Source organism: Papio anubis, chromosome 9 (assembly GCF_008728515.1).
Source record: "Papio anubis isolate 15944 chromosome 9, Panubis1.0, whole genome shotgun sequence".
Classification (NCBI taxonomy): domain Eukaryota; kingdom Metazoa; phylum Chordata; class Mammalia; order Primates; family Cercopithecidae; genus Papio; species Papio anubis.
In genome coordinates, this window is record NC_044984.1 from 25,800,333 (window position 1) to 25,816,686 (window position 16,354).

Below are 16,354 nucleotides of genomic sequence, written 5' to 3' on the forward strand. Positions count from 1 at the left end.
AGGAGAGAGTGTTTTTCATAAAGTGGATGTTAATTGCAATTTTAAAAAGCCAATCAGTAAACATTCATTAATCTTGTAATTAACTGTGACACCTAATTAAAATGGTTGCTTGCGAGGCTGTTAAGTCTGGAAAATATTTGAATTTTTTTTATTCTTTAAAATTTGTCTTCATATACATTCCCATTTCTTTTCTATGGCAGCTTGAAAATTTTAAAAAATATCTTGGATGTTCCATTTGTGGGGTAGGGTCAGAGAATTTACTTTCTTTTGTTTTCCACCTAATGAGATTGAAATGATTTCTATATAGGTGAAAAGCAAACAGAACTCTGGGAATCCAGTGTGACTTAAGAATAGGACACTAGACTGGGGATCAGAAGTTCTATTTTTGTTAGTAGTTTGGCTCCTTTCTTTCTTTGTGGCGCTGTCGTTCGGCTTTTTTGTTTGAGTTGGAGTCTCGCTCTGTCGCCCAGGCTGGGGTGCAATGGCGCAATCTCAGCTCACTGCAACCTCCACCTCCCGGGCTCAAGCAGTTCTCCTGCCTCAGCCTCCCGAGTAGCTGGGATTACAGGCGTGCGCCACCACACTCGGCTAATTGTTGCATTTTTAGTAGGGACAGGGTTTCATGTTGGTCAGGCTCGTCTCGATCTCCTGGCCTTGTGATCCGCCTGCCTTGACCTCCCAGAGTGCTGGGATTACAGGCGTGAGCCACTCAGCTTTTTAGATTTGGAATTCCTGGGTCTATTTCCTCATTGGTAAAATGGGAATAACACTTGTCCTCTTGCCCAAATGACAGTATAAAGTAGTTATTGCTCAGATTCAGAAGGCTACCAACAGTTTGAATTAATTAAAATTATTACCTAACAGTTTGATTTTCCTTTAGGGTACTCTAGAGATCCATTTGGATAGAATTAGGTTAGAGAGAAGGCAAAGAATAGGTGAAGCAATTTTAAAGAAGAAAACAGTGACTTATACATATTAGCAAGAGTTTATTTTACAGCTGTTACATTTGAGGCAATGTGGTATTGATGCAGAAATAAATAGTCATTTTAAGAGGGCAGGTTTCATCATGGTTCTAATTGCATTTCTCTAATGGCTGATGATGTTGAACATCTTTTCTTGTTTCTTATTTGTCCGTATCTTTTTGGTTCACTAGTAAAGTCTTTTATTCATTTTTATTTGGATTATTTTCTTACTGTTTTGAGAGGTTTTTATGTATTCTAGATACAAGTCCTTTGTTGGATAAGTAATTTAAAAATATTTTCTCCCAGCCTGTAGCTTGTCTTTTCAAACTGTCTAAACAGTGTCTTTCCCAGAACAAAAGTTTGTGGTTTTGATGAGGTTCAGTTTATCAAATTTTTCTTTTATGAATCATGCTTTTAGTGTCATGTTTACAAAAACCTTTGCCTAACCCCAGGTCACAAATATTTTCTCTTAATTTTTTCCTGGAAGTGTTATTGTTTTTAATTTTGCATTTAGACTTATGGTCGATTTTGAGTTAATTTTGGTATAAAGTGTAAGAATTACATTGGGATTAAACTTTTGGCATATAGATGTCCAGTTCTTCCAACAACATTTGTTGAAAAAGCCAACCTTTCTCCTTTGACTTGCCTTTGCACCTTTTTCAAAAATCAGTTGGTCATTTTTGTATGGCCCTGTTTCTAAACTTATTCTGTCTCTCAGCTCCATGCCACCTTGATTGCAGTAGCTTTATAGTAAGTCTTAAACTTTGGTAGTGTGAAAAAAACTCTGAAAAATAGTTTCTTCAACTTTTTTTGTTTTCATAGTTGTTTTATCTAGTTTCTTTGCATTTCCATAGAAATTTTAGAATTAGCTTATCAATTTCTCTAAAAAAATCTTGCTGGGACTTTGATTGGAAATTGTACTGTTTGTAGAACAGTTACAGAAAACTTGACGTTTCGGCTGGGCATGGTGGCTCACGCCTGTAATCCCAGCACTTTGGGAAGTTGAGGCAGGAGGATCACTTGAGGTCAGGAGTTCGAGTCCATCCTGGCCAGCATGGCAAAACCCTGCCTCTACTAAAAATACAAAAATTAGCTTGGCGTGGTGGCGCACGCCTGTAATCTCAACTACTCTGGAGGCTGAGGCAAGAGAATCGCTTGAACCCGGGAGGCGGAGGTTGCAGTGAGCCGAGATCGAACCACTGCACTCCAGTAGCCTGGGCGACAGACTGAGACTCTGTCTCAAAAAAAAGAAAAAGAAAACTTCTCTACTATGTTGAGTCTTCCAGTCCTTGAACACAGTATGTTTCTCCATTCATTTAGATCCTCTCTAGTTTCTTTCATTAGCGTTTTGTAGTTATCAGCACAGATTTTGCATATGTTTTAATTTATGCCCAGGAATCTCAGTTTTGTTTTTTTTTTTTTTTCCTTTTCTTTCTTCTTCTTCTTCTTTTTTTTTCTTTGCTATTGTAAATGTGTGTTTAACAAAAAAAAAGTTTTGGTTTCCATTTGTTTGTTGCCAGTATATAGAAAAATAGTTGATTCTTGTGCTTGTATCCTGTGACGTTGCTAAAATCATATATTAGTTTTAGAAGTTCTTTTTTGGATTCTTTGGGGTTTTCTACATAGACATCAATGTTGGCTGTGAAAAGGGGCCATTTTATTTCTCCTTTTGCAACCTATATGCTTTCTCCCCCCTTCCTAGCCTTATTGCACTAATGTATTGAACAGGACTGGTGACTGGAGACATCCTTCCCTTGTTCCTAATTTTATTGGGAAAGCAGTCAGTCTTTCGTTACGAAGTATGATGTTTGCTATAAGTTTTTTGAAAATGCCCTTTCTCAGTTTAAAAAAATCCTCTTCTAGTCCTAGCTTGCAGAAAATTTTTATTATGAAAGGGTGCTGAATTTTAAAATAATACTCCAATTGGTATGCCTAAGTGATTTTCATCTTCGGTGGATTACACTGGAGACAGCCTTGAATCTGGGATAAAGTTGCATTGGTCAGGGTATATTACTCTCATTATGAGTTGCTGAATTTGAGTTACAAATATTTCCTTAAGGATATTTTGTTTATGTTAATGAAGGATATTAGTCTGTGGTTTTCTTGTATTCTCTTTGGTTTTGGTATCAGTAATACATGATTTTACGAGTTTCAAAGTACAAGTATTTCCTTTTCTTCTATTCTTTTCTTAGGAAATTCTATAATAATTGGTGTTACTACTTTAAATGTGTGATGGAATTTGTCCTTGAATCCATCCAGGTCTGGAGATTTTTTTATAGATTTCTAATTACAAATTCAGTTTCTTAAAATAGTTATAATAGGACTATTCATAGTTGTCTGTTACATCTTGTGTGACTTTATGTAGTTTGTGTTTTTTGAAGAATTAATCCATTTCATTTAAATTATCCGATTCATGTGTATGGAATTTATTATTGTATTCACTTATCCTTTGAATGAATTAGAGGCCTGTAGTGATATCTCATCTTTCCTAATATCCCTTCTTTCCTGTTTCTTCTTTCCGTTAGTACTTTATGTCTGCTGTCTTTTTTCTTGGTTAATTTTCAGGAGGTTTTTCAATTTTTATTTTTTTCAAAGAACTGGCTTGATTTCATTGGGTTTTCTCTGTTGCTTTGCTGTTTTCAATTTCATTGATTTTTACTCTTTATTATTTCCTTCTATTTAATTTAGGTTTATTTTGTTCTTCTTCTCCAAGTTCCTAAAGGTTGAGTCTTATATAATTGATTTGAGATCTTTCTAATTTTCTAATATAAGCATTTAATGCTATAAATTTGCCTCAAAATAGAGTTTTACATACATGCCAAAATTTTTGATATTTTGTATTTTCATGTTTATTTACATCAAAGTATCTTCTAATTTCCAGAGACTTCCTTTTTGACTTATTGTGTAGAAGTACATTGTTTAACTTCCAGGTGTTTGGAGATTTTCTTGTTATATCTTAATTATTTACTTTAGTTTGATTTCATTGTAATCAAAGAGCTTAATTTGTACTGGCTGGTTGCGGTGACTCACGCCTGTAATCCCAGTATTTTGGGAGACCGAGGCGAGTGGATCACCTGAGGTCAGGCATTCGGGACCAGCCTGGCTAACGTGGTGAAACCCCATCTCTACTAAAAATACAAAAATTAGCCAGGCATGGTAGCATGAGCCTGTAATCCCAGCTACTCAGGAGGCTGAGGCAGAAGAACCGCTTGAACCCAGGAGGCAGAGATTGCAGTGAGCCGAGACTGTGCCATTGCACTCCAGCCTGGGTGACAAGAGTGAAACTCCATCTCAAAAAAGAGCATAATTTGTATGATTACAGTTCTTCTAAATTTTTTAAGGTTTGTTTTGTGATCCAGGATATGATCTATCCTTGTGAATGTCTTGTGCACTTAAAAAGAATGTGTACTCTGCTGTTGTTGGTTGTAATAAATATCAATTCAAGCCATTTAGTAGATGGTGTTCATTTTGTCTATATTCTTGCTGATTTTTGTGTACAGGGTCTGCCAGTTACTGAGAAAGGAGTGTTTAATTTCTCAGCAGTAAGGGTGGGATGTGCCTGTATATGCCTTCAGTTGTTTGAGTTAGTGCTTTTGTGTTTTGAAGCTCTTTAATTATAGTTGTATATACATTTAGGTTGCTTATATTTTCTTGGTGAATTGGGCTTTTTATCATCATGTAATGTTCCTCTGTCCCAGTAATTTTCTTTTCTCTGAAGTTTACTTTGTCTGATACTTATTTATTTTTTGAGGCAAGTCTCACTTTGTTGCCCAGGCTAGAGTGTAGTGGCATGATCATGGCTGACTGCAGCCTCAACCTCCTGGGCTTAGGTGATCCTCCTACCTCCACCTCCCAGGTAGCTGTGACTGCGGGTGTGTACCACCATGCCCGGTTAATTTTTTGTATTTTTAGTAGAGATGGGGTTTCACCATGTTTCCCAGGCTGTTCTGGAACCCCTGGCTTCACGATCCGCCAGTCTCAGACTCCCAAAATGCTGGGATTATATGGGCGTGGGCCACTGCGCCTGGCTTTGTCTGATATTATATAGCCGCTCTAGCTCTTTTCTTAAATATAACGCCTCTATGAGATACAATTCACATACCATACTATTCACCTATTTAAAATATACACTTTTAGGGTTTTCAGTGTATTCAGAGTTGTGTAACCATCACAACAAAATCGATTTTAGAACATTTTTCCCACACAAAAAGAAACCATATGTTCATTAACAGTCACTTTCCGTTCCTCCTACCTTTTCCTACTCCCCCAGGCCTAAACATCCACTGATCTACTTTCAGCCTCTGTAGATTTGCCTCTTTTGGACACTATATAAATGGCATCATACATTGTCTTTGTGACTGACTTCTTTCACTTAGCATAATTTTTTCAGTTTTCATTCATGTTGTAGCCTGTTTCAGGACATTATTCCCCCCTACTTTTTTTTTTTTTTTTTTTTTTTTGCCAAATATTCCACTGTATGAACACATCGTATTTATTCATTTATCAGTTGAATAATGCTGTGAACATTCACATACAGTTTTTTGCATTGACATACTTTCATTTTCTTGGTGTGGACCTAGGAGTGGAATTGTTGGATCACATGTTTAACCTTTTGAGTAACTGTCAGACTTTTCCAGAGTTGCTATACCATTTCACATTCTTTATATCCTAGCCAATACTTCTATCTTTTCTATTATAGCCATCTTAGTAGGTATATCTCATTGTGATTTTGAATTGCATTTCAGTGATGGCTAGTTATGTTGAGCGTGTTTTCATGTTGTTAGCCCTCTGGTTTTCTTTTGACTAGTATTTGTATAATATATCCTATTTTCCATCCTTTTAACTTTTTTTTTTTTGGAGACAAGGTCTCACTCTGTCACCCAGGCAGGAATGCAGTGGCACAGCCAGAGTTGACTGCACCCTCACTGTTCCAAGTAGCTGAGACTACAGGCATGTGCCACCAAACTCAGCTAATTTTTAAATTTTTTGTAGAGACAGCGTTTTGCCATGTTGCCCAGGCTGGTCTTGAATTCCTGGGCTCAGGCGATCCTCCGATCTCAGCCTCTCAAAGTGCTGGGATTACAGGTGTGAGCCACTACGCCTAGCCTGTCCTTTTACTTTTAACCTACCCATATCATGTTTAAAGTGAATTTCATATAAATAATGCATAGTTGGGTCCTCTTTTAAAATTCTGATCATCTATCTTAATCCATGTGTTGAGGACATTTATATTTAGTGAAATTATTAACATGTTTGGATTTAGTTCTGCCATCTTACCATTTGTTTTTTTTTTGTTCCTTTGATATTCCTTTGTTTTGCCTTTTCTCTGTCTTTTGGGTTATTGAACACTTTTTAATTCATTTCAATTAACCTATTGTAGTTTTGACTATTATCTCTGTACAGTTATTTTAGGGATTTCTTAGGAATTACAGTATATGTAAATTTTTAAGTCTACATAAAATTGTTATTTTTATAACTTCAAGTGAAATGTAGAAATCTGATCACTATAAAAGCCTTTTTAGCCTCCTCCCTTTTTGTTGTAGTTATATATTTCCCTGCATAAATTAAAAATCTCGTTAGATAAATATTATAATTCTTGTTTTTAAACATTAGACGTTTAAAAGAACTAAGAGGAAAATATTTACCCAGATATTTATAATTTCCGTTGATCTCCCTTTGTTCCTGATGTTCTAAGTTTCCTTCTGACAACGCTTTGCTTCTAACTAGATTATTCTTTATAATAAGTCTACTGGAAATAAATTCTTCTTTCTCTTCAGCTGAGAATGATTTTTATTTTACCTTCATATATGAAACATTTTTGCTGGATATAGAGTTTTGGGTTGATAGGTCTGTTATTTCAGCATTTTGAAAATGTTGTTCTACTTTTTTCTGGCCTTCATTTCTGATGGGAAACCTACAGCTACTCAAATTGTTCTGTATGAGTAATGTATCATTTTTCTGTGGCTGCTTTCCAGATTTTTTCTTTGTCTTTAGTTTTCGGAAATGTGATGACAATGTGTCTGGACTTAGATCTTGTTGGAAACTCCTGCGTGGGGTTTCCTGAGGACTGGGAATGATGAAGACAAAGTTTCTTAGAAAGAAGCAAAGTGTTGTATCGTCGAAATGTATAAGTTTCAACTATTGCAGTTAAATATGTTTTTATATTATTGGATGACAAGTTAGAATGCCCTTGGGAAAATACACAAAATATAGTATTTCAGTGATTGTGAATATTGCGTCTTTTCAATAGGGGACTCTTCTAAGGGATTCATAACATAAACATACTAGTATATTTAACAATATTGCCCGGCATGGTGGCATGCACCTATAGTCTCAGCTGCTCAGGGGACTGAAGTGGAGGGTCTTTGGAGTCCAGGAGTTTCAGCCTGGGTGACAGCAAGACCTCATCTCTAAAAATAATTAAAATTTTAAAAATAATAATAAATATTTCTAAAAGATAGAGGCAACTCTATAAAATCTTAGAGATGTTTAGAAAGTTGTTTAGGAATGGTTTTAGTCCTTGATTTACCATTACAGTTTTTTTTTTTTTATTTTGAGATGGAGTTTCGTTCTTGTTGCCCAGGCTGGAGTGCAATGGCGTGATCTCAGCTCATTGCAACCTCCACCTCCCAGGTACAAGCGATTCTCCTTTCTCAGCCTCCCAAGTAGCTTGGATTACAGGCTTGTGCCACCACACCCTGCTAATAATTTTTGTATTTAGTAGAGACGGGGTTTCATCATGTTAGTCAGGCTGGTCGCAAACTCCTGACCTCGGGCGATCCACCCACCTCGGTCTCCCAAAGTGCTGGGATTACAGGCGTGCACCACCACACCTGGCCTACAATTTTTCCAGATTAAATTTATTTATAAGTGAAGCATGAATTGACCAATATCCTATGCTATGCAAGGTAAGTTTTCCCATCTGTGTTTAATATTGTGGCCATTTTTTTCTACTTAAATGAAATGTTTCATAGAGTAGTATCTATTTGAGGTTTTGTTTTGTTTGAGATGGAGTTTTGCACTTGTTGCCCAGGCTAGTGCAATGGCGCGATCTCGGCTCACTGCAACCTCCGCCTCCCGGGTTCAAGAGATTCTCCTATCTCAGCTTCCTGAGTAGCTGGGATTACAGGCGCATGCCACCACACCAGCTAATTTTTGTATTTTTAGTAGAGATGGGGTTTCATCATATTGGTCAGGATGGTCTCGAACTCCTGACCTCAGGTGATCCACCTGCCTCAGCCTGCCAAAGTGCTGGGATTACATAGGAGTGAGCCACCATGCCTGACCCTGTTTGAGGTGTTATGTGGTACTATCAAGTAGCCATTCTGGTTGTGACAGTTTTTATCTTCATGGATCTTACAACTTGATGGTCATATGGTTCTTTTGAAACTTGACAGGCCAAATTTTGTGTATCTGTCATGGAATCTTTGAACTTCTTCATGGATTTATTTTACAGTTTCATATGAGGCCTTTGCATAACGATGTTTAGTCAAAGCATCCCGCTTATAGTAATGAACTTTAAGGTATTTCTGTGGTATCTACAATATTGTTTCTACCTTTATGATAGCAGTTATATTAGGCAGCTACCATCAAGCCATCAATTAGTTAATGTATTCATTGTTTTTTAAAGGATATCGGAGGAAACTCTTTGCAGCATTTCAGAGAAATGAATTATTCTAAAAGCATATCAGCTATTCGTGTATATATTTACTTTTAGTAAGTTGCTCTATCTTAGTGGACTACAGTTAAGTCACTTGATCAGTCTAGCTTCTGGTAAGAAATTGAATTTTACCACAGTAACTGATGTACCTCTTGCATATCAAGCCTGATATTGCTGATTTTTGTTTTTTAGATAAAACCCATTAACAAACAGTAAAGTAGGATTTGGTACTAGAAAATTCAAAAGTTTTGTTTTGGACTTGAATACTTCTTGAGTTATGGAATCACAATCATGAGATTTTCCTTGCAGTAGGTAAAGGTTGTTGAATTAACACTGTTACACCAGTGGATGGTAATGTGAAAAAGAGAGAGTAACAATATTTCATAATTACTCAAGTGACAGAAATTTTGGGTGGTTTCCTTTAGCAACAGGGATTTACTATGCATGGTAACCTGAGGTTTAAAGACCTAGTATAACCTCTGAAGATGCTTTGATTAATTCAGTTGAGGTTTATAATTGCTCTGAGGCAGGGAAGCTAAACCGTAGCTACTGAATTAAGGTATACGATTTCTTTCTTTGTTTTTGTTTTTTGAGACGGCTCCTCACTCTGTGGCCCAGGCTGGAATGCAGTGGTGCTATGGCTCACTGCAACTTCCGCCTCCCAGGTTTAAGCGATTCTCCTGCCTCAGCCTCCCAAATAGCTGGGATTACAGGCACTCCCCACCAAGCCTGGCTAATTTTTGTATGTATGTATGTATGTATGTATTTATCTATTGAGACAGAGTCTCTGTTGCCCAAGCTGTAGTGCAGTGGTGCAATTTTGGCTCATCGCAACCTCTGCCTCCCAGGTTGAAGCGATTCTCTTGCCTCAGCCTCCGGAGTAGCTGGAATTATAGGCATGTGCCCCCACACCCAGGTAATTTTTGTATTTTTAGTAGAGACAGTGTTTCACCATGTTGGCCAGGCTGGTCTCAAACTCCTGACTTCAAGTGATCTGCCCTCCTCGACCTCCCAAAGTGCTGAGTGAGCCAGTGCACCCAGCCTAAGATACGCAATATAATAGGCAGGTGGGGTTTTTGATGTCATGTTGTTAATGCTCCCTGAACACAGTGTACTATTTTTGTACTCAAAAAGATCTATGATTATGTAGGAAGACTGTCTAGACTGAGGGCTGTCTAGCTATCTGATCATATATAGGACCTTACTGCATTTTTTTGGGGAACAGATCCTATCTATTGCATTTGTAGATATTACGCTTTAGTGAATAAAGAAGGGTTCTTCTTGTGGTCCCAGCAATATCATTTACAGATTAGGACCGTTAGAGAGTTTTATTAAACCAAGAGAGTTATATTAAACCAAGATAAACTTTATTTTCTCTCAAATCTTTTATAATTTGTTGTAGAATTTCAGATTTGTCTTTTATTTTTTTCACCATCTGTTACAACCTATTATTTTTACTATAAAACCTTTTTTTTTTTTGGTTATTTCATTTTTCTTGTTACAAGTCAGCACCTGTCCTGTTTTTTTTTTGTTTTTTTTTTTAAATTTTGCTTTACAGACAGCTTTAAAAGCTTACTAAGAAGGATCTGATGTTCTATAGTAATGGGATTAATGAAGTTGTAGTGATGTCCATTTAACCCATTTATGTTAACTTTCTTAACAAGTAAAGTTGTCTATCTACAATTTTAGATAATTCCCTTTGGAAATTTAGAGGAAGTACAGGGTATTGTTGGGCGCTAATGGCTCTCTCAGAGCAGCATCTTTGGATAGATTTTGGGTAGTTGTCCTTTTGGGTATTAGCCAGTATCAGACAATATTGGTTCCTTTAATGGCCCTTTTACTTGTCATATTTTCAGGTATCCTTATCTAAACCTCCTGAATCTTACAAGACAAATCTTGTGGTTGTTTTCTCTAGAGAGCCGGAAGTTATATTAATTTCCAGCTTGTTTACTTCTTAAGGCTCCATGGAAATGTCTGGTCATATATTGGACATTTTCTAAATTGGCGATTTAAATAACAGGAGAAAGTCTTCTGAAATTGCCTAATATGTTTTATGAAATATTTTATACTGTTGAGTTATTTAAATCTTCTCTTTTCTACTTGTTGCTTTGTGTGTGTGTGGGTGTGTGTGTGGGTGTGTATTGGAGGGGATAATCATTAATTGAACTAGTACAGATCTGTAGTCCAGGGCAGTGTTACATAACAGAGTCCTGAATTCTGTGGCAAATCACTGAAAATCTTTGTTTATAACCCTTCACTTGGATCTACACCAAAGTTTTAATTTAACTTCTGTAGACCTGGCTTCTGGCCTGGTAATTTAGTGTGATTTTATTTTTTGAGAAAACTCTGAAGAAAGGATGGCTTGCATTGAAAGTTAGGTAAAACTTAGTAGAAAGAAAAGATTTCGGCTGGGCATGGTGGCTCACGCCTGTAATCCCAGCACTTTGAGGGGGCCGAGGTGGGCAGATCATGAGGTCAGGAGATCGAGACCATCTGGCTAACATGGTGAAACCCCGTCTCTACTAAAAATAAAAAGAAATTAGCTAGGTGTGGTGGCGGGTGCCTGTAGTCCCAGCTACTTGGGAAGCTGAGGCAGGAGAATGGCATGAACCTGGGAGGCAGAGCTTGCAGTGAGCTGAGATCATGCCATTGCACTCCAGCCTGGTCAACAGAGCGAGACTCTATTTCAAATTGAAAAAAAAGAAAGATAAAAGATTTCAAGGAGGGTAAGTTTCAGAAGAAACTTAAGTTTTGGAAAGAGACTGTTTAAAATTATTAAAATTTTGTTTGAGGTTTCTGCATACCAATTGAAGAAGCTGACAATTGACTGTTTCATGTTTTGTCTCATAATTTTTTCAGCTACTCTTAAACATATTACTTACTGATTTTAACATATTGGACGTTTCCTGTAATTACCAGTTTTGTCCTAAGTCAAAACTCTTTTTTTGCAATTTACTAAGGAAGACGCAAGCGTTAGAATTATAATGCAACTTTATGTAAGAAGCAAAAGTTCTTCCAAGAGGAGGTTGAGACTTTGATGTAGCATGACACATTGAGGCCACTTTGGCTGGTCAGCAGTGTTTGTGAACAGTGTCTCAAGTCCCCTGACCAAGCAGAGGTTAGGAAGCTTTCTTAAAGTCAGAGATCTGATGGTCATTGACCCCAGAATACAGAACAACGAACCAAATGATCTTTCTCACAAGTGACAAGATAGGGAATGCCCTCATAAAGGGCAAATTTCTATATAACGTTATATTCACTGGACATGTACTTTTTTCCCCACTGTAAGTTCTGAGTGTTTTAAATACACTCTAGTTCCATCTGTAAATCTTTTAACTGTGTTCTAATTTTTTTGTAGCAGTGTAAATTTACTTTCAAGTTTGTACCATCCTAACAGAAGCAAAACCACAGTGTTCTTAGGTGTTTTTTCCTCCCTGGACAGTGAACAATACTGTAACAAATGTGTCTTAAGAAGCATATCTGTGTTGACCTGAAACTAAAATAGATATGTTGACTTTGAGTCTTGATTTTAATTTTAATTATAGATATATCTTTAGAAATGAGTTGCACAATTGAGAAGGCACTTGCTGATGCTAAAGCTCTTGTTGAAAGATTAAGAGATCATGACGATGCCGCAGAATCTCTGATTGAGCAAACCACAGCTCTCAACAAGCGAGTAGAAGCCATGAAACAGGTTTGATTTTTCTTGTTCATTCCATTTATCAAAAGCAGTCATTGACATTTATGTATTGCTGGCTAATTAGTATCTAATTTTTTCAACATTCTCTAAAATTTTAAAGTAGCTTGACCTGTGTATTTCAGATTTACTTTAATTTTGTCGTGTTCAGGTGACATACATGGACATATATTTCTAAACCCCAGATTTGATCACTTATTTTGCTGACAAAGTTGCGCATTTGAGTTTAGAAAATAAATGAATTTGTTAGATCTAGAAACATTTGACAAAGACCAGATAATACCTTTTACTAATGTTGGTACACATTTTGTTCTGTCTTGTATAATGTGGAAATGTTCATATTTTTCTTTATAAAAGTACTTAAGGTGATGCTGTTTAACAACAAAATAGCTTTTGAAAATGATGCAAGGTAATATGTGATTTACACTCTGTGCAGTTATTATACCCATACTTGCTGCCTTATTTTTCATTCAATGCTACCAATTAAAGAATACATAAAAAGGGCTTTCTTCTTGCTATTTTTACTGTTGTGTAACAGAATATTCCCATGGGCCACGGAGTTTAGACACTATTTTAACCTTCTGGTAAAAATTTTCAAGTCATTTAAGAAAATTATAAAATCTTTGACATTATGATGGAAATCAGACGGGGAGAATGTATATTCACAGCTAACTCTCCTCATCTGTTTTGTAAAAGGAAGCAATTCTGGGATAGTATTTTTAACAAAGCTACTGGAAATAGTGGAGCAAGTTTAGTTATTTGGTTTTACAACTGTGTTGCCCTAAACAGATTACCTGCATCCCTAACCAACTGTCCAGCTAGACTCAGGCACTTCAGTGAACATATATCTGGTATTGAGTTGTTAAAAAGGGAGTTTCACATCTGAGGTTAAGAACCAGGAGTGTTCCAATGAATATATTACTAAGTGTCTCATGAGAATGCCTTGAAAATAAATTAGTGCAATTGTAAAATAAGATTCTCATTTTCTTAATGGAAAGTCTTTCTGCATTTCTTTTGTACATGTGCTATTATTATTATTAAGATATTCACATACCATAAAATTTACTTTTTTGAAGGGTACAGTTCATTGGATTTTAGTACACATTTGCAGGTTATACAGTATAACCACTATCTGATTCCAGAACATTTTCATCACCACAAAACCTTACATCCATCAGTGGTCTCTCTCTAGTTTCCCCTTTCCTCAGTCTCTGGCAACCACTAATATTTCTGTCTGTATGGATTTGCCTATTCTGGACATTTTATATGAATGAAATGATAAAATATGCAGCTTTTTGTGATTGGCTTCTTAACATAATGTTTTTAAGGTTCATCTATGTTGTAGCATGTTATCCGTACTTCATTCCTGTTTATTACCAAATAATATTGCATTGTAAGGATACAGCACATTGTGCTTATCCATTCGTCAGCTGATAGGCATTTGGATTATTTTACTTTTTTGGCTGGTAAGAATATACGCTACTATGAATATTTGTGTACACGTTTCTGTGTGGACATATGTTTTCAGTTTTCTTGGGTATATATGTAGAAGTAGAATGGATGGGTCACGTAATAACTCTGTTAAATTTTTTGAGGATCTGGCACGTTGTTTCCCAAAGCAGCTAACACCAAGCTTGTCCGACTTGTGACTTGCTGGCTGCATATGGTCCAGGATGGCTTTGAATGCAGCCCAATACAAATTTGCAAACTTTCTTAAAACATTATGAGATTTTTTTTTTTTTTTAAAAAAGGTCATCAGCTATCATTAGTGTTAGGGTATTTTATGTGTGGCCTGACAATTCTTCTTCCAGTGTGCCCAGGGAAGCCAAAAGATTGGACACCCCTGAGCTACATCATTTTACGTTCCATCAACAATGTATGGAAGGTTGCCGTTTCTTCATATCCTCTCCAACAATTGTTATTGTCTTTTTCATTATAATCATCCTAGTGGGATATATTGAATTGCATTCTCCTAATGACTAGTTATTTTAATTAAACATCTTGTCATGTGCTTATTGGCCATTTGTATATCTTCTTTAGATAAATGTTTATTCAAATCCTTTGCCACTTTTAAAAATGGGGTTATTTTCATTTTATTGTTGAGTTGTAAGAGTTCTTTATACATTCTGGATACTAAGCTCTTATCAGATATTTGTTTATATGTATATTTCAGATATATTTGTATTTATATATCAGATATATATATTTGCAGATATTTTCATCCTGCATGTTTTTTCCCCATTAGTATCAGGAAGAAATTCAAGAACTTAATGAAGTCGCAAGACATCGGCCACGGTCCACATTAGTTATGGGAATCCAGCAAGAAAACAGACAAATCAGAGAATTGCAACAAGAAAACAAAGGCAAGATACGTTACTTTTTGACATTAATCCCGTTTCTAGTCTGTATTCCTGAATCATATTTATTGCTCTTTATCCTGTCCCACATTTGAACATCTGCCTTGCTTGACATCCTCTTAGATTCTCATCCTCAATAATCCAGTTAGCACTGCTGTTGTTAGCTATGAAATAACTCAGCTTCATTCTCTGCAGTCCCACTGCATTGGCCCCCAGATTAGATGCTCAGTCTCTTGCCTGAAATGTCCAAACTTATCTCCCTGATTCCGGTCTCTCTTCCTGCTTCCAGTCCAAGCTGTCTTCAATATGACCATCAGATTGATATTTCAAAAATCAATCTGATCGTGTAATTCTTTTTTTTTTTTTTTTTTTTTTTTTTGAGACGGAGTCTTGCTCTTTCACCCAGGCTGGAGTGCCGTGGTGCTAGCTCAGCTCACTGCAAGCTCCGCCTCCTGGGGTCATGCCATTCTCCTACCTCAGCCTCCCAAGTAGCTGGTACAACAGGCACCTGCCACCACGCCCAGCTAATTTTTTGTATTTTTAGTAGAGACGGGGTTTCACCGTGTTAGCCAGGATGGTCTCAATCTCCTGACCTTGTTATCCGCCCGCCTCGACCTCCCAAAGTGCTGGGATTACAGGCGTGAGCCACTGCGCCCAGCCCTGATCATGTAATTCTTTTGCCTAAGAACTTTCATTGTATATGTATTACCTCTTACAGGGACCCTAAAAATCAATTCCCAGCCTTTTTTTTTTTTTTTTTTAATCTTATTCCCACAGCTTTCTTCACCGTGAACTCTTTGCTCTTGCCAACACAAATCACTTCCTAAACACATCATCTGTTTTCATGCCTCCCTGCTTAGAAGGTCCATTCCTTCACTTTTCAACTGAGGGAACTCACACTGTACTTTTACAAAGCTTCCACCAATTTTTTCCCACAGATATCTCTTAAATCTATTTGACTGACACTCCACTCTGCACCAACCACATGCTTGTTTTCTCTGCTAGACTCTTGAGGTCTGTGGCCCTTTGGTATTAATATAGAGAGAGCCTGGGCTGGTATTTAATTGCTGTTTAGTACATCTTTGTTGAAATGATTCTCAAAAAATAAGGTTAAAATGCTCATTCAGAAATCTAATAAGGGCCTTCATTTGGTGTCTCTTATTGTTATATGGCTAGATTTTTGTGCATTGTGTTTTCTTTTTAAAATGTCCTATTCATAAGTTGCTTAGTGGAAAATTTTATGTACTTTTAACTCAAGTTGGAATAAAGTACAATATTATTCTTGATAGAATTGCGTACATCTCTGGAAGAACATCAGTCGGCCTTGGAACTTATAATGAGCAAGTATCGAGAACAAATGTTCAGATTGCTAATGGCTAGCAAAAAAGATGATCCGGGTATAATAATGAAGTTAAAAGAGCAGCACTCCAAGGTAATCCATTCTATAAATGTGACCTGAAATGGAAAAGAGAGACGATTGATTATCCTGTGTTCAGATTTTTTTTGTAAAAAATCACAGGTATCTAGTAATGGCATTTTAACATGATGTTGAATGTTTCATCTTTTTAATTGCCATTTTCTCCTTTTTCTTATTTTTCCATTTCTTGCTTGTTATGTATCATTTTCTGTTTGATTTATAACTCTCACTGTTTCTTAGAAACTTTAATTTGTACATTGA

At 36.5% G+C, this 16,354-nt stretch overlaps 1 protein-coding gene across 2 annotated transcripts in view; it reads left to right on the plus strand.

The window, feature by feature from the left end:
- The window catches only part of FGFR1OP2 (FGFR1 oncogene partner 2), a 28,461-nt gene that overhangs the window by 3,482 nt on the left and 8,625 nt on the right, over nt 1–16,354 (plus strand). For both annotated transcript variants that reach the window (XM_003906138.3, XM_003906137.5), the window contains exons 2-4: nt 12,168–12,316; nt 14,565–14,682; nt 15,966–16,108. In XM_003906138.3, coding sequence (XP_003906187.1) covers nt 12,182–12,316; nt 14,565–14,682; nt 15,966–16,108 — 396 coding nt within the window. In that variant the 5' untranslated portion in view covers nt 12,168–12,181. The remainder of the gene's footprint in view (nt 1–12,167; nt 12,317–14,564; nt 14,683–15,965; nt 16,109–16,354) is intronic.